Source organism: Macaca fascicularis, chromosome 17 (genome assembly GCF_037993035.2).
Source record: "Macaca fascicularis isolate 582-1 chromosome 17, T2T-MFA8v1.1".
Lineage (NCBI taxonomy): Eukaryota > Metazoa > Chordata > Mammalia > Primates > Cercopithecidae > Macaca > Macaca fascicularis.
In genome coordinates, this window is record NC_088391.1 from 27,346,593 (window position 1) to 27,364,594 (window position 18,002).

The 18,002-nt window shown below is 40.8% G+C and overlaps 1 protein-coding gene and 1 long non-coding RNA gene across 3 annotated transcripts in view; one reads left to right on the top strand and one right to left on the bottom strand.

The window, feature by feature from the left end:
- Positions 1–1,271: 1,271 nt before the first annotated feature.
- Positions 1,272–15,613, bottom strand: LOC102144121 (uncharacterized). Of its 2 annotated transcripts, none has more exons than XR_010582587.1 (5): positions 15,505–15,613; positions 14,515–14,635; positions 2,203–2,250; positions 1,801–1,900; positions 1,272–1,676 (listed from the first exon to the last, which is right to left on the bottom strand). It is a non-coding gene; the product is annotated as an uncharacterized lncRNA (long non-coding RNA). The 2 variants fall into 2 exon arrangements; XR_006693666.2 differs by having other exon boundaries at positions 15,058–15,613.
- A 116-nt stretch (positions 15,614–15,729) lies between these two features.
- The window catches only part of ITM2B (integral membrane protein 2B), a 29,049-nt gene continuing 26,776 nt past the window's right edge, over positions 15,730–18,002 (top strand). The window contains exon 1 of the mRNA XM_015438972.3: positions 15,730–16,025. Coding sequence (XP_015294458.1) covers positions 15,909–16,025 — 117 coding nt within the window. The 5' untranslated portion in view covers positions 15,730–15,908. The remainder of the gene's footprint in view (positions 16,026–18,002) is intronic.

Genomic DNA, 18,002 nt, shown 5'->3' on the forward strand with positions numbered 1-18,002 from the left:
CCACTTAAAAAAAAAAAATCAGAGAGGAATAAAGAGAAGCAAAAGGCAGTCTAGCATAATGTATTCCAGCACTGGAATTATAGTGCCTGCAATTAGAGTCTGGAATTTGACTGCCTGGGGTCTAATCCTGGCTCTGCCAATTACTAGCAAATTAACAACAGACACTTTGTCATCTCCTAAACAGGGATGATAATGGTAATCACCTAATTAGAAGTATTGTAAAGATTAAATTAGTTAGTATATATAAAGAATTTAGTCCAATGTCCAGCCTATAACAAATCCCAAATAAATCCCATTTAAGTGTTAGCCATTCCTAGCAGTTACATATTTTCATATACATTCTGTATTTTGTTGCTTTCTCTTTTTAAAATTGCATGAAGACATATAGGGTTTCTTTATTTTTATACCTTGTATCAGTCAAGACTCTGTATAGTACAATATTAGGAAACCAAATAAAGACTGATTTAAAGAAGAAAGAATTGTCTTAACTCACTTAATAAGAGGTCTGAACAGGGCAAGATCTGCAGTTGGTCAATATATCCTTTCAGTAATGCCATCATACACCAAGTTCTATTCAGCTCTTAGATTTGCAAATATTGGTAGCAAAGTGGCTAAGTAATCCCAAGCATCATATCCAGATATGGCAAAGTCTAGGGGAAGAAGGGATTATCTCCTCCTTTTAGGTACCCGACACAGAAACAAATACCTGGCAATATAATTGTACTGGAATGAATGTTTGAACATCCACCACAATGCCCACTGAACACTTTCAAGCATACACATTTTGTTTCTGGTAATATGCCCTGTTTTATCGATAGTTCTGATTCTCGCCGGGTGTGGTGGTTTGTGCCTTTAAGCCTATCACTCTGGGAGGCCAAGGTGGGTGGATAGATTGAGCCCAGGAGCTCAAGACCAGCCTGGACAACATGGCAAAACCCTGTCTCTACAAAAAAAAATTACAAAAAATTATCTGGGCATGGTGGCATGTGTCTGTAGTCCCAGCTACTCACGAGGCTGAGGTAGGAAGATCACCTGTGGCTGGGAGGTCATGACTTCAGTGAGCTGTGATAGCACCACAGCACTCCAGCCTGGGCAACAGAGTGAGACCCTATCTCAAAAAAAAAAAAAGAAAAGAAATTCATCTTCTACAAACCAATTTGTACTTCAGTACAGAGTATCATCAACATCCGATTATAATTAATAACAAAGATGACCAGTTGGATATAAGATACTGCTTCAAGCTTTTGCAAAAGTCTATAATGCCATTAAAGTTATTTAATCATCCAGTGTTTTATTCACTCGGACCTTGTAGGTGTTACAAGTAATTTTATATGGAACTCCCCAAGTAGTGAAAAATGTAGACTGTCTCTGAACAACTGCAGGCTTTAAAATTGCTAATATTTTCTTTACTTTTTAAATAAAGATCTCCTTTATTTGAACTCTCACAGCATTTATAATCTATACTATATGACTATCTTCTGTCTTGCAGTGTTTCTATTTATGTCACTTGTGTATGAGTCTTGTCTTCCAACCATATTTGTCTTTTACTTCAAGGCAGAGGTTGTGTTTCATATTTCTTTTGTTTTGCTGCTGCAACTTGGACAGAGCTCAGCACAGAGCAGGTGCTCAGTAAGCACTTATCAGTTAGTGTTCTCCAAGTTGTCCAGTGACGACTCCTAGAATAGTATATATATTGAGTGTTACTATGTGTGTGAGAGAGAACAGAGTGCATGCCTATAGTAGGCTGAATGATGATCCCAAAGATACAAGGTTCTAATCCCTAGAAACTATAAACATTACCTTATGTAGAAGAAGGGTCTTTTCAGATGTGATTAAGAATCTTGAGATGGGGAGATTATCCTGGATTATCCAGTGAGCCGTAAATGTCATTATAAGTGTCCTTATAAGAGAGAAGCAGAGGGAGATCTCTCTCTCTCTCTCTCTCACACACACATACACACACTCACGCACATACGTGCACGCGCGTACACACACACACACACACACACACACACACACATAGAAAGAGAGAGAGAGAGAGACATAGAGAGAGAGAGAGGATGATGTGAAGGAGCAGAGAAAAATTTGAAGATGGAGTGAATGAAGTGATAAAGCCACAAACCAAAGAATGTCAGAAACTGGAAAAGGCAGAAAACAGATTCTGCCCTGGAGCATCTGGAGGGAGCACAGCTCTGCCAGTACCTTGATTTCAGCCTGGTGATGCTGATTTAGGACTTCTTGCCTCCAGACCTGTGAGAGAATACATTTCAGTTGTTTTAAGCCACAAAATTTGTGATAATTTGTTAGAGCAGCCACAGGAATCCTAACACAATGCCAATCAACAATATATTTTATTTTGGGGAGGTTTAAGAATCAAGCATCTGGGGTCTTCTAGAGCCCTGTCTGTCTTCCAATTCCAACCTAATGGCACCATTACAAGTCAATCCCACTGTAGACTGCATAAAGGAAGCCACTCTGCAACACCTTTCAACACATGTTATCGTCATATTGAGTAATTTCTCAAGGAGGCTCAATAATATCTAAACCAACAGGCATTTCCACCCACTGCTCTACTAATGCCATATAGGTTGGTTTCTTCTTCTCAAATTCTTTGATCTCTTAGGTGACTACAGGCTTTAGTGGTGCCCTGTGTGATGACAGCAGGGTTTTGGATATAGTAAGTAGGAGGCACTTTCGGTGTCTAATAGGAAACCAAAGGATCTGTGGAATTGACCCATTGGTAAAGTGAGATTGCCTTCAAACCCACAAGAAAACTCTGCTAGCTTCCTAAATAAAATTTGCTTTCATTTCCAAATTAAGAAGAATATAGAAATGCCCTAGTTTCAATAAAACCTGAGTTGAACACAACTTCCTGCCTATAAAATGCCAGTTGAATGAAAGCTGAAGATGGAATGTGGCTATACAGGGATGGTGTGCCATTCCTCTGCTCACACCTGGACAGAGCATCTTTGTGTCCAGGTCACTCTAGAACCAGCTGGGGGCCTAGGGGCACTGGAGATAGATGCAAGGGCTTTACTCTTTTTCAACCACTTTTTAAAAATGGTTTCTTTGTTTTGTTTTGTTTTGAAAGCCAGGAAAGCAGTCTGCCTTTCCAAGGTCATTAGCTCCATCACAGGCCTCTTCTTTCACAACCATATTGTTTTGTTTTCTCTAACCTGGAAGACAACTCAACCACAAATGTAATGTTTATCTTTCAAAATAGCAGTTGAAAAAAAAAGTACAGGATGTGTGAGACTAAAAACACTCTTTTGGCTTCCTCTACTTTTTTTGTGACTTTCCTCGGGTTCCTCCCTGAGGGAGAGCCTGCTATATATAAGTAACGTTCTTCGTTTGGCTTAGTGGTGCCCTCAATGAGAGCAGCGTCACCTCAGGAACACAACCTTGTCTGCTCTGTATCTGTTGGCAGGCACGGGGTGAACTGCAGTTTAGCAATGATTTCTCACTACCTTGTCTTCCTCATTATTTAATGACTCCAAGTGTATGCATCTTGACTTCTCTCCACAGTTGTTTGAAAATACCATTTGGTCATGGACACCAGAATTTCTGAAATACCGGCTTTCCCTTGGGTACTCTATAAGAAAAACTTCTTAGAAATCTGTCTTCAACCGACTGAACTGTTTATTTTCTTCTTGGGTGCATTCCATTAGACAACAGGATTTATTAGTTCACATTCCTGTTTCACAGAACGACTTGTTCTTAATGACATGTGTCCTTTCTTCTACTTCCCATACCCCACGCCCTCTCTGCCCAATTTCTCTCTTCCTTTATGTCTGTATCTTTGCACAGTCTTCTGCAACCACCCACTCACTTGCCATTAACAAGGAACCTTTTTCATCTCCATAATGATGAATGTGATTTTTATAAAGTGCATAGGTAATGTGGCAAAAAATTTTTAAACACTGAATTGAATTGCTTTTGATTAAATGCCATTAAGACTCCTTGTTTGCAGTATATATGTGTTTGTTTCTGTTATACACAGTCCAATTCTTCATAAAACTAACGCTAGGGGCCCGGCGTGGTGGCTCATGCCTGTAATCCCAGCACTTTGGGAAGCAGAGGTGGGCGGATCACCTGAGGTCAGGAGTCTGAGCCTGGCCAATATGGTGAAACCCCGTCTCTGCTAAAAATACAGAAATTAGCCAGGCGTGGTCGTGAGTGCCTGTGATCACAGCTACTTGGGAGGCTGAGGCAGGAGAATTGCTTGAACCCGGGGGGCGGAGGTTGCAGTGAGCCAAGATCACGCCATCATACTCCAGCCTGGGCAATAGAGTAAGGCTCCATCAGCCTCAAAACAAAAAACAAAAAACAACAAAACTAACACTGGTATCTCAGAATGATAGTTATGCAATTTCTTGGTAATGACTATAACGCAACGCTTTATTATGCCTCCAAGAGTATCCTTTTTCCTTGCAAAACATAATTAGTTTCACTTTCAGAAAGAGATGAATATCAAAGTTTAAAAAGGGATCAAGCCAAAAAAAGGAAAAACTAGTTAAGATATATATGAAACAGCAGGCTCCATCAATAGTATGACCCACAGTACTAAAGACAAAGGCATTAAAAGAGTCAAGTGGGACAAAAGCTAATAGCGCATAGCTACACCGAGGTATTGTTCCCCTCATTTAGTAACTCACTGGACTTTAACTGAGACTAGACTGCTTGAAAAAGTTCCTGACTGTATGGGTATTTCTTGAACCACTAGCAATTTTTGTTTGTTGTCTGTTGAGTAGAGGTTTATTTGCAGTTCCATGTAATTTTATTGTCTTAGGGAATGTCTTAATTGTGTTTGTTCCTCTAATCTTTCTATGCCTAAAAAATGGCCCCCCAAGCGTTTAGAAAGGGAAAGGAGGTACTGACTATTTTCTATTTGTTTGCTGTTTTCACTGGTGAAACCAAAAGCAGACTACTTCCTTAGTATATCTTTTAGTATCTGATCAGATTCTCTTTTATACTTTTTTCCCCTCCGTGTGTGGTCTGTTAAAGCAAATGGCAGTTAAACACGCTATTTCTGCTTTAGGTCATGCGCTTTCTCTAAGATGGAATTTACAGGCCTTTTATGCTGTGTGATCAACCAAACCCAAGAATATTCTAAGGAGAAACTTCCATGTTTCTCCCTACACATAAATATGCTATATTTATATAATATACTATATTACACATAATATAGCATGCTTAACATGCTGAATTTCCCTTGGTCTTCCAAAGGTATATCTTGACACTGTTCTTATTTTTATCTGTCTAAAACATCCTCTAAAGAAAACTTTAAAAATTCAAAAAGGAGTTTTTATGTAAATATTTATATCTTTGTTCTCTGGAATTTTAGTAAATCAAACCTTTCCTCCCTTTTCTGACAATAAGCCAGAGGAAAAGTAGGTGAAAGATTATACAGAAACAGTTTTTTTAGATACTTTCTGACTCAAAGTACAAATTTCTCTTGGGTATAAGTTCTCACTGTAATTCAATGATTCCAAGCACAAGGAAGTTGATTATACCAGATTCAAAGTAAAAATCTTCCCAGCACTTTGGAAGGCCAAGGTGGGTGGATCACCTGAGGTCAAGAGTTCAGGGCCAGCCTGACCAACATGGTGAAACCCTGTCTCTACTGAAAACACAAAAAATTAGCCGGGTGTAGTGGTGCACACCTGTAGTCCCAGCTATTTGGGAGGCTGAGGCAGGAGAATCACTTGAACCCAGGCGGCAGAGGTTGCAGTGAGCCGAGATAGTGCCACTATAGTCCATCCTGGGCAACAAGAGCAAGACTCCATCTAAAACAAACAAACAAACAAAGTAAAAATCCAAGTAGATTTCTCTTGTTTTGGTGGACTTGTTTGCATTTCTCATATTCTTTTCTTTTTGAGATGGAGTCTCGCTCTGTCGACCAGGCTGGAGCGCAGTGGCGCAGTCTCAGCTCACTGCTGGCGCAGTCTCAGCTCCCGGGTTCAAGTGATTCTGCTGTCTCAGCCTCCCAAGTAGCTTTGACTACAGGTGTGTGCCACCACGCCCAGCTAATTTTGGTATTTTTAGTAGAGACAGGGTTTCACCATATTGGCTAAGCTGGTTTACAACTCCTGACCTCGTGATCTGCCCATCTCGGCCTCCCAAAGTGCTGGGATTACAGGTGTGAGCCACCACTCCCGGCCCATGCATTTCTCATGTTCTTTCACAAGTTGGTTAAATTGGCCTGGAACCCAGGCAGATTTGGGAATAAAATAACCCCCTTTGAATTGAAGTGTACTGAAGGAAGCAATCTGTAATGGGAAGGGTCTCAAACATACTTCTTTCAGGCCTCATTTTGTTCCAGGCATGGGTCACCCAGCACAGTTCATTTCATATACTTTCATCCCACCTGGAGCTCCTTTGGTTATAACCTCCCAATTTGCTTTAGGGCTATTACTTCGCTAAGGGGACACATTTGTTTAATAGTCTTTTCTTCAACATCAAAAGAAATCTTTAGAAATTTTAAAGTATTGGGGCAGAACCCAGGAGAACAAATTCATTGCATCAACCCAAAGAGCTTGCAGTTTTCACCAAGTTTGAGAGACGCACCTTTCAAGTACAGACACTACCCCCGCATACCCTAGGAAATGATTCAAGGAGTCTGGACTCACTGTCCCAGTCGCTTCTAAGGGTTTGTCAATAACTCATTGTGAGGACTCTCCTGGTCTATGTGTCTACTAAAGGCTGGGAATATGGGGGATGGGTTTAGCTAGGCATAGTCTATCATGCTAGACTAGGAAATGATCCCAGAGTTAATAGAAAACAGTCTCCTCAAAGTATCTATGGCTAGGTTGCATACCACCCAGTAGCCAGGAAGACTAAATGTAGGATAAAGCTCTTACTGTTTCAATCCCATTAATTATGTTGCTTTATGAATGTTTTTCTTGCTTATTAACTATTGCCAGATGCAATGTGTCTTGGGGTCCCAAGTTGGAAAGATCGCTTTAGTGTCTGACCACCTATAGCTGCCATTGACCACAGCTCTTCTGGAGATAAAAATAGTTCAAGTTTTCCTTGATTTTTTTGGTATTTTTGTTAAATGATCGTAAGAAAAATAATTTTGTTGTGGCTCAAAAAAAAAAAAAAAAAAAAAAACACACAAAAAACTAAGTCTGTCTAAATAAGCACGACCTTCCCATTAGACTGGGTTGCAGTCTGTCCTTGGACTAGGCAGAAAAAGAACTTTCAGAAGTTATCTTAAATGTTTTTTGTTTGTTTTGTTTTGTTTTTTCCAGTTCTTTGATTCTATTAGCTAGAACATTGTTTGAACACAAGGCAAAGTCTTCTGGCTATTACATCTGAGAAGATGAGACGTCAAATATACGGTTTTCAGAAATTTGAGTTTCCCATGCCAGGCAAGTTTGTTTTTTGATTTCCTGCCCAGCACTTTTTTTTCTTACTTTGACTTAGATTTAAACTGCACATATGCCTTAGATATAATAAGTATTTACAAAATACAGTCATCCCTCAGTATCCATGAGGGACTGGTTCCAGGACTCCCCTCAGATACCAAAATCCACAGATGCTCAATTCCCTTATATAAAATGGTATAGTATTTGCATATAACCTACGCACATCCTCCCATATATTTTAAATTATCTCTAGATTACTTATAATACAAAATACAATGTAACTGTTATATAAATTATTACACTGCATTGTTTAGAAAACCGTGACAAGAAAAAAGGTGTGTAAACATGTTCAGTACAGGCACAACCATCCTTTTTTTTTTTTCAAATATTTTTGACCCATTGGTTGAATCTATGGACGCAAAACCCACAGATACAGAATACATAGATATGGAGTGCCAACTGTCTAAGATATAATATACAAAAATATTTAGAGATGTGGTATATCATATAACCATGGTTAGTCTATCTCAGTCTTTCTCATAAAGTTTCTGGGCAAATTTTTTTTTTAATTATACTTTAAATTCTAGGGTACATGTGCTTAATGTGCAGGTTTGTTACATATGTATACTTGTGCCATGTTGGTGTGCTGCACCCATCAACTCGTCAGCACCCATCAACTCGTCCTTTATATCCGGTATAACTCCCAAGGCAATCTCTCCTCCCTCCCCCCTCCCCATAACAGGCCCCGGTGTGTGATGTTCCCCTTCCCGAGTCCAAGTGATCTCATTGTTCAATTCCCACCTATGAGTGAGAACATGTGGTGTTTGGTTTTCTGTTCTTGTGATAGTTTGCTGAGAATGATGGTTTCCAGCTGCATCCATGTCCCTACAAAGGACACAAACTCATCCTTTTTTATGGCTGCATAGAATTCCATGGTGTATATGTGCCACATTTTCTTAATCCAGTCTGTCACTGATGGACATTTGGGTTGATTCCAAGTCTTTGCTATTGTGAATAGTGCCGCAATGACCATACGTGTGCATGTGTCTTTATAGCAGCATGATTTATAATCGTTTGGGTATATATACCCAGTAATGGGATGGCTGGGTCATATGGTACTTCTAGTTCTAGATCCTCGAGGAATCGCCATACTGTTTTCCATAATGGTTGAACTAGTTTACAATCCCACCAACAGTGTAAAAGTGTTCCTATTTCTCCACATCCTCTCCAGCACCTGTTGTTTCCTGACTTTTTAATGATTGCCATTCTAACCCCTGTGAGATGGTATCTCATTGTGGTTTTGATTTGCATTTCTCTGATGGCCAGCATTTTTTCATGTGTCTGTTGGCTGTATGCATGTCTTCTTTTGAGAAATGTCTGTTCATATCCCTTGCCCACTTTTTGATGGGGTTGTTTGTTTTTTTCTTGTAAATTTGTTTGAGTTCTTTGTAGGTTCTGGATATTAGCCTTTGTCAGATGAGTAGATTGCAAAAATTTTCTCCCGTTCTGTAGGTTGCCTGTTCGCTCTGATGGTAGTTTCTTTTGCTGTGCAAAAGCTCTCTAGTTTAATTAGATCCCATTTGTCAATTTTGGCTTTTGTTGCCATTGCTTTTGGTGTTTTAGACATGAAGTCCTTGTTCTGGGCAAATTTTTTAAAGTTAGTTAACAATTAGATTTATCAAATATCTCCAGGAAATAAATGTATATTTTCATATGTTCCACTTATGAAAGCATCCACAGTTTAAAAGGTATTTTCAGAGTCTAGGTTAAGTGACAACTTTTACTTTTTTCGTTAAAGTGCCATAATGTTAAAAAATTCATAACAACTCACATAAAGTTACCATTGCTTTTGTCCCAGCTCTGGGGAAAAGGTTAAAAAAGAAAGAAAGAAAAAAGAAAGAAAAATATTTAGGGATCACATGAGGAATTTAAATTAGATCTTGGGGTAATTGATACATCTTTAAAAATCAAGATTAGATGGAGTCTGCCTTCGGGAAAGTTTACGCGTCCTACTATATATGTGTCAGGTTTATCTCATTTTAGAAAAATGGGGAAAAAAGAAAATGGTACTTTGGAAATGTGGTCAAGCATCTAAGAAACCCACTGAAAGAAATTTCTTCATACTAACTTCATATTCCTCTTTTGTTACAACAAAATTTGCTACATGCTTTCTCGATCTTAATTAGAGCAATGATTTTGATAAAGATAATAAGCAAGGCAGATTCCTACACTAAACGCTGAACAGAACAGAGTGGAGAGAGTACATGAGAGATATAAGGTTGGCTTGGTGCGATGTCACCAGGCAGGTAATGGAGGGCCTTAAGAAACATATAGAGGAGTTTAGATCACACACACTCACACACACACGCACGCACACACACCCCCGCCACATATTTATTATATACGCAATGTGTGTGTGTGTGTATATATATATATACACACACACACATACACACACACATAAATGCAATCATGATAAATATTAGTGTCTCCTCCTACAATCCATGTTGTCAAAACAATGGCTATGACAACATCACTGCCTTTATGCTATTCGCCTGGAAGTTCAAAGCCTTCCTGGATGAAGCCCAGTAGGACACTTGGTAAGGTTCAATCAAAGGAGGACAGACCTTTACACTGTTCTGCCAGCCTTGGTGCATATGTCTTTTACGTCACTTGACTTATAAACACAAGTACTGTTTATTAGACATTGTTACTAGTAATGCCAGATTTATTTGGTATTCTTTCTTCCAACATAAATAAAAGGCATTAGAATCTTATCTCATTTATCCCCATAAAAAAGGAGAGAAGCTATTTGAACTTCTCTTTCTGCTTCTGGTGTTTCCTCTTTTCCTGTTCACTCAGAAAGCCAGATCAATCTTTATAGAGCAGCCTTTTATTTTAAACACTGATATTTGCATGGCTGGGTGCAGTGGCTCACGACTGTCTGTAATCCCAGCACTCTGGGAGGCAGAGGTGGGCAGATCACTTGAGGTCAGGAGTTTGAGACTGGCCTGGCCAATATGGTGAAACCTCATCTCTACTGAAAATACAAAAATGAGCTGGCATGGTAGCGTGCACCTGTAATCCCAGCTAGCCGGGAGGCTGAGGCTGCAGTGAACTGAGATCACACCACTATACTCCAGCCTGGGCCACAGAGCGAGACTCCATCTCAAAACATAAACAAATAAAATAAAAAACAACAACTGATATTTGCAGAAACTTTCCACAGTCCCTTTGAGGATAAAGTCCATATTACTAATTATAACAGGACATGCAGCTTTATGGCTCCATCGCCCATCCAGCTGTGTTCCCCACAATTACTCAGCATACACTCTCAGCCTGAGTGGTGCTTCTCTCCTCTTGCCTCAGTCCTCTTTCCTGGTCTCAGTTCTCTTCTTCATGCTCTTCCCTCCACTCAGGCTCTTCTTCCTTTGCCTTTGCCTTCACCTAAACCCTTTCCATTTCTCCAACTAAAATTTTGTCTCCTCTGTGAAACCTTACCAGGCTGCTCCAGCTCTTTGTAGACTCTAATATCATGCTTTAAACAGTTGGTTTATTTGCAGAGTATTACCAATGAAAATATGAAGAATGGTGAGGTTCAGACAAGACAAGGGTCTGGGTCTTCTGAGAGGGTTCTATCCATTCGACCACCAACCTTTGTACCATTTCTCTCTCTTTCATTTTAATTAACATTATGTTTTGAGCACTTTTAGGGTCCCAGCAAACTTGAGCAAGAAAGTACAGAGAGTTTCCATATACCCCGTCTCCACACACATACAACCTCCCCGACTGTCTATAGCTTCCACCAGGCTCATACACTTGTTAAATCAATGAACCTACATTGATACATTCTATGGATTTTGACGAATGGATAATGGCATGTATCACCATTGTAGTATCATGCAGAGCAGTTTCACTGTCCTAAAAATCCTCTCTGCTCCTCCTATTCATCCCTTCCTCCCTTGCCACTAACTCTGATCGTTTTACTGATCAGTGGTAACCAGTGATCTTTCTACTGTTTCTATAGTTACGCCTTTTCCAAAATGTCATATAGCTGGAATTATACAGTCGGTAGCCTTTTCAGACTGGCTTCTTTGATTTAATAATATGTCTTTACATTTCCTCCATGTCTTTATGGTTTGATGGTTCATTTCTTTTCAGTGCTGAATAATATTTCATTATCTGGATGTACGACAGTTTATCCATTCATCTACTGAAGGATATCTTGGTTGCTTTAACATTTTGGTAATTATGAATAAAGCAGCTGTAAACATACATACACAGGGCTTTTTGGTGGACATAAGTTTTCAGCTCCTTGGGGTAAATACCAAGGAGTATAATTGTTGGATTGTATGATAAGAGTGTGTTTAGTTTTGTAAGAAATTGCGGCTGTACCATTTTCCATTTCCATCAGTGATGAATGAGCGTTCCCTTTGCCCAGCATCCTCATCAATAATTGGTGTGGTTGCTGTTGCCAATTTTGGCCATTTTAATAGGTGCTCAGGGTATTTCATTGTAGTTTTAATTTGCAATTCCCTAATGATACACGTAAAGATAGATGTGGAGTATCTTTTCATATGCTTAATTGCCATCTGTGTATGTTCTTTGGTAAGGGGTCTCTTCAGATTGCTTGCCCTTTTTTTAAAAATGTGGTTATTGCAACTAGGGAACTGGATTATTTGTTTTATTTAATTTTGATTTGTATTTATTTATTTGTTTGTTTATTTTTAGGGACTCCTGTGCTCAAATGATTTTCTTGCTTCAGCCTCCCAAGTAGCTGGGACTATAGAATGCACCACTACACCCTGTAAAGAAAAATAATTTTTAAAAATAGAGACAGGGTCTCATTATGTTGCCCAGGATGGAGTGCAGTGACTATTCATAGGTATGGTCATAATGCACTGCAACCTTGAATTCCTGGACTCAAGCAATCCTCCCGCCTCAGCTTCCTGAGTAGCTGGGACTATAGGCTTGTGACACTGCACTTGGCTTGGTGGCCTATTTTTTAATGAGGTGGTTTGTTTTCTTATTGTTGAGTTTAAAGAGTTATTTGTGTATTTTGGATTCAAGTCTTTCATCAGATACATCTTTTGCAAATACTTTCTCCCAGTCTGTGGCTTGTCTTCCCCTTCTTTTGATTTCACTCTTTTTATGGTTTGTGTTTCTCATCTTTTCCTTCTTTTTCCTCCCTCTCTCTTTTTTTTTTTGGCAGGGAGGGGCACGGAGTTTCGCTTCTGTTGTCCAGGCTGGAGTGCAATGGCGCAATCTGGACTCACTGAAACCTCTGCCTCCCGGATTCAAACAATTCTACTACCTCGGCCTCCCAAGTAGCTGGAATTACAGGCATGCGCCACCATGCCCAGCTAATTTTTTGTATTTTCAGTAGAGTCGGGGTTTCTCCATTTTGGTCAGGCTGGTCTCGAACTCCCGACCTCAGGTGATCTGCCTGCCTGGGCCTCCCAAAATTCTGGGATTATAGGCATGAGCCACCGCGCCCGGCTTCTCTCTCTCTTTCATCAGTGCAAAGCATATCCAGTCTTTTCACAAAGCAAAACAAAAATCCCAAGTGCCACAGCCAGTCAAATCAAAAGAGAGCTGCATTTGTTATTAGGATAATTCCCAAAGGGTCTCGGGATATTATAGAGCCCAAGATTTGAGAAAGAAAAAAATTGCATCTGCAGTTCAAGGAAAATAATGATAAATTATTTTAAAATTACATTAAAATAATTTATATAAAATAAATTTTAAAAATTGAAAAGCACATATAATATTGAAGTAGGAAGTTGGTAAGAAATATAAACAGTGCTTAAGTCTCTGAAGAGGCAAGTCAAAGCCTTCACTTCTCACCTAGAAGAAACACTTCTTTTATGAAAGTTCAGACAAAGCCACAAGATGCCCAGCTAAACTACACATTGAGTTAAGAGAAGAGGCAACAGGAGCACATTTTAAAGGGCATATTCAGTGATGTTGTTTCACCAAGGACCCTATATTTGTGGGGGAAAAAAAAAGTTTCCAATCATTCTGTAAAACCACAAGAAATTTCTCTGAATAGGGATTGTTTCCTTGAGAAAGGACAGAATAGAGATGTAAAGAAGCCAAAAATTAAAAAAAAAAAAAAAAAAAAAAAAAAAAAAATCCTTGTTGAAGCACATCACACAAATCTATTAATAAAAGATTTTAGAATTCAGTTCCCCACTTCCCTTTTTTCCTCCCTCCTTTGGTAAGCATAAAAACAAACATGGCTCCCTGTGATATGCAGAGCTGGAATCAGATTCATCTCGCTCTCTCAAAATCAACATGAAAAAGGAAAACAAAGGTCCTCTAAGACTCCCTTTACATTTGGTAGTTAATAGTAACTTATAACTATGTTTTTAACTTTCTTTTGTTGAGTCATGGACTCTCCTCCTCCCTTGCTCCTAAGTTTTCAGGGTCAACGGGCAACCTTTTCTAAATCACAAGACTGTATTTGCTATGTTTGGTTTTGCTCCAGAGTCTTTATTATCCCTGCTGTTGTGCACTACACAGTTCTGTAGACACATGAGATAAAATGGAGAAGCAAAACCAGGAGATTATTCCCAGACCGGTTGCCAACTGATTTTAAACTGTTGCTCACTGCAAGTACACAAAATAATGAATGGTCTTTTATTCATGAGTCTTTCAAAATAGAAATCCTGGGGCAGGGGAGGATTTCTAGTTCTGTCAACCTCATTTGTTCATGCTTTGCCTCAGCTTCCTAGTCTGTTCAGTAGTCTTGTTCACGAAGAATTTTCTTTTCTTCTGTAATTCTTTTTTTCCCCTCCAGAGTATAATGACAGCCAAATTCTTCTCTACCATCTACTGCAAAATGCCTTGAGCATTTTTCTACCATCTTAACACAGAACGAAGTAGACAGATGTACATATAATTATTTATAATCCTCCAACTCTTGCTTCCAGAAATACTTAGTCTTCAATTGCAATATCTCAGGAAACCTATTAAACTAGGGAGCTGGGAGGAGTCGTTAATTCTGAGGAATTAGATAACATTAGATGCTATGAAAGGCCAGTCCATAGAGTCAACCTCATAGAGCTGATGCCTGGACAAGGGAGACCCAGGGAGTTTAAATAAGTTGCTTCAAGTATGGTTAACTACTGTTAAAACTCACCAGAACTGGAGCCCAACTCATCCTCCTCTCGGTTGAGCAGATTTCATTTTGACAGGAATTCCTGAATACCCAAAGCAAACTCAAAGTCTGACTTGGGTTTCTATCTCAGCCCAGGATGTTTCTGAAATAAATGAACAGAAGGATTTGGAGATTTTGGGCTGTTTCCCAGGGACTTATGATCTGATGTTCTATGGAGATACCCAACTCTCTCCTTGAGCAGGGCCAAATCCCCGAAGATCTCAGACTCAACCCACTTTTCTCAGAGTTGGTCCAGGGCAGAGCTGACACAGCTGTAACATTCTAGAGCATACCCACAACTGTGGATGAACTAGGACAGAATGGGGTGGAAGAAGGATACAAGATCACCCATTTGTCCAATGGGGCCGTCTGTTGACAGTCATGAACGCAATAAAGATGGGAGCCAGCATTCTCCCTCACATTAGTTGTAAATTAAAGGTCTTCAAAACATGACAATTTTGCTTTATCTTTAATTATTTTTTCATTTTGCAGAAAAATAAAGGGACTCGTCATCGAGTACTTTACCTTGAGTAAAAAATCAGCCAAGTGTGCACGTGGTTTTTTTCCAAGTATGCACAAGAATAGAACATTTCGTTTTATGAGTGTGAGATGTTTGATATACAAATCTGCCAAGAGGCTTCCTCCACATTGGTCTGGGACTAGGCAGAACAGGCCCTGACCTCCCGAGCGAGGGAAGGAAGACCAGGCAGGTCTGAGCCAGGTAAACGCCCTTGGGTGAGGTCCGTGAAAGATAAAGTCAGATCTCAAGGGCAGAGAGCTTTAAATATTTTTGTGCTCCACTGAGTCTGTTCCCTAATAAGTGAGAAAATGAAGATATAGGTGCACAAAAATTCCATGGCCTTTAAGGCTTGCAGTGGGGACAGGGGACAGACAAGCGGCAGTCTGGTGCTGCAAAGGTTAGTCCCTTGTACCCAGCGAACTCAGGAAAGTTCACTCGATTTTGCTACAAACCTGCAGCACTGGGCCTGGACGTAAACTGGTTGGGAGCGAATTCAGAACTGGAAATTCTGGGCGTCCCAGATGGATGCCCATCCCTCTCCCAGGCGCGCCGGGATCCCGCGCCCAGCTGCCGGGCGAGGGCAGGGTCCCGCGCAGCGCCCCGCCTCCGGCCGCTGGCCCCGCCCCCTCCCGCCTCCGAGTGGGTGCGCGAGCGGTCTCCGCCCTCGCGCGGGAGCTGGGAGGCTGCGAGAGCCCTACCGCAGTAGCCGCCTCTGCCGCCGCGGAGCCTCCCGAACCTCCTCAGCCGCCCGGAGCCGCGCCCGGAGCCCGGCTATAGAGGCTGCAGTCGCAGCCGGGAGCCCGCAGCCCGCGCCCCGAGCCCGCCGCCGCCCTTCGAGGGCGTCCCAGGCCGCGCCATGGTGAAAGTGACGTTCAACTCCGCTCTGGCCCAGAAGGAAGCCAAGAAGGATGAGCCCAAGAGCGGCGAGGAGGCGCTTATCATCCCCCCCGACGCCGTCGCTGTGGACTGCAAGGTCCGAGGCCGGGGAGGTCGGGGAAGCGGGTGCTGGGCCCGGCCGGGGAGGGCTGCGCGGGCTGGAGCGGCAGTGCGCCCCGAGGTGGCGGGCGCTGGGCTGGCGCCGCGGGGACAAGTGTCCGAGAGAGCCCGGCGTTCCCGTTTCCTGTGGGGCCGCAGCTCCTTTGTAAGGAACTGCGTGTGCTGGAAGCGCTGCCTGACGCGGGGTCGGGGGCTTGGGAGATCTGGAGAGGGAACGATTGGCTAATTGTGCCGAGGTCCCGGTCGTTTGTGCAGTCCGGGGAGCGTGCGTGCCGCCAAGACTGGGCTCGTTCGATCTGGGGACCGTCAGCGACAGGCACAACAACAACAACCGAGTTTGGCACTTCCTTCCCAGTATAAATAATGTACCTAAAATGGCTGACATCATTACAAGCCTAAACCTCTGTTGTTTCCTACTTTCGTTTCTAGGCTTGAACAGCACTTGGACTAAGTCCAGCAACTGTAAGCGTCTTAATTTTAAAAGTGTTTCTTTACCTCCTTTTTCCACGGCCCTTCGGTAGTGGCAGGTGAACTTCACCTGGAGAGGGGACGAAGGGACACTCCGCCCGAAGTAGGTTTGGGCTGTGTCTTGCCATTAGTGGTAAAGGCCAGTAATGACTATGTGGATGTTAGTGAAAAGCGAATAGTTGGCATTTAAATTATATCAGCGTCTTTGTGAGGACTCCTGCTGCGTGAAACTAAACATAAGAAATTTGCCCCCGGGTCACTAATAAAATTCTCCTTCGTTTTACAAAATCTCCCTTTAATCCTAGGAAAATTCATGAAGTGGGCTGTTATTGTGTTAACTTTTAGTAGGTTACGATCATATTTACTTAAATATGAGTGTAATTGTCTCATAAGTTAAAGCCCACAGCCTCTTACCCAGATCCTTTTTAGGCTGCAAAAATTAGAAATTAACTGTAAAGTTATGTTGCTTATCTTTTTTGTTGTCGTTAGCATTTTTCAAGACCTATTATCAGTAGGGTAAATTTAGTTTTAACTTAAAAAAAATTTGTGTGCCACGTATAAATAATAGGAGTTTTAATATGGACGAATAAAAATTATTACTGAAAAATAGGCCACTAATAATATTGTAAAAAATTCACAATATAATGGTAATCTAGACATATTATAATTTATTATATTCTGAATATAATCTGTCTTTATAATGGTAATCTTGCTTTCTCGAAATGCTCTGATAAAAACAAACACGTCAAGGGTTGATTTCTAAATGACTTGCCTTGCCTTGAAATAGGAACAGTGAACTGATTCCCTAAAAGGATTAAAGGTTTTGGTTTTCCGTATTGGCATTGTTTTCCTGAAGCCATTGCAAACAATCTTGGTCTTTAAAGAAAACGTTTGGAATGCACAGATGAAAATTCCAGTAGCAAATTATTATGTTAGCTCTTTGTTTATACATTTATTGTATCTAAAATAAATTGAGAGTCAAGTACCCAGTCACAACAATCTCAAATATGTGTAGTCTTAATGCTATCACATATATTTATACATTTAAAAATCCTATTAACAAATATAACTGCTCCCATTTAGAAAGAGAGAGAGTGAGCAAGCATTGGATGACGTCACTTCAGACAGCTTTTCTCTGTTCCGCTGTAGTGGAGATTTGAAACTCTGGACAAACATCAGAATTACATTTGCTGAGCACCATTAAATCTGACTTCTGACAATTTTTGTCATTTCTGAAATAGTGACTCTGCCACATTCTCAAAATTGCTCACGAGTTCACCATATTTAAATTTTGTGGTTATTGCAGCTATAAGTAATTATTGGTAGCTCCGTGCTTTGTTTTCCATTTTTTATTTTCTCAGATCCTCCATATCCAAAGAAAAATACTGCTGGGACTAAAGAGTGAGGGCCAGAGTCATCTTTGTAAACCACGCAGCAGTAACGGATGAGTTGGTAGATACAAAATGACTAATTCTCTTTCCAGCTA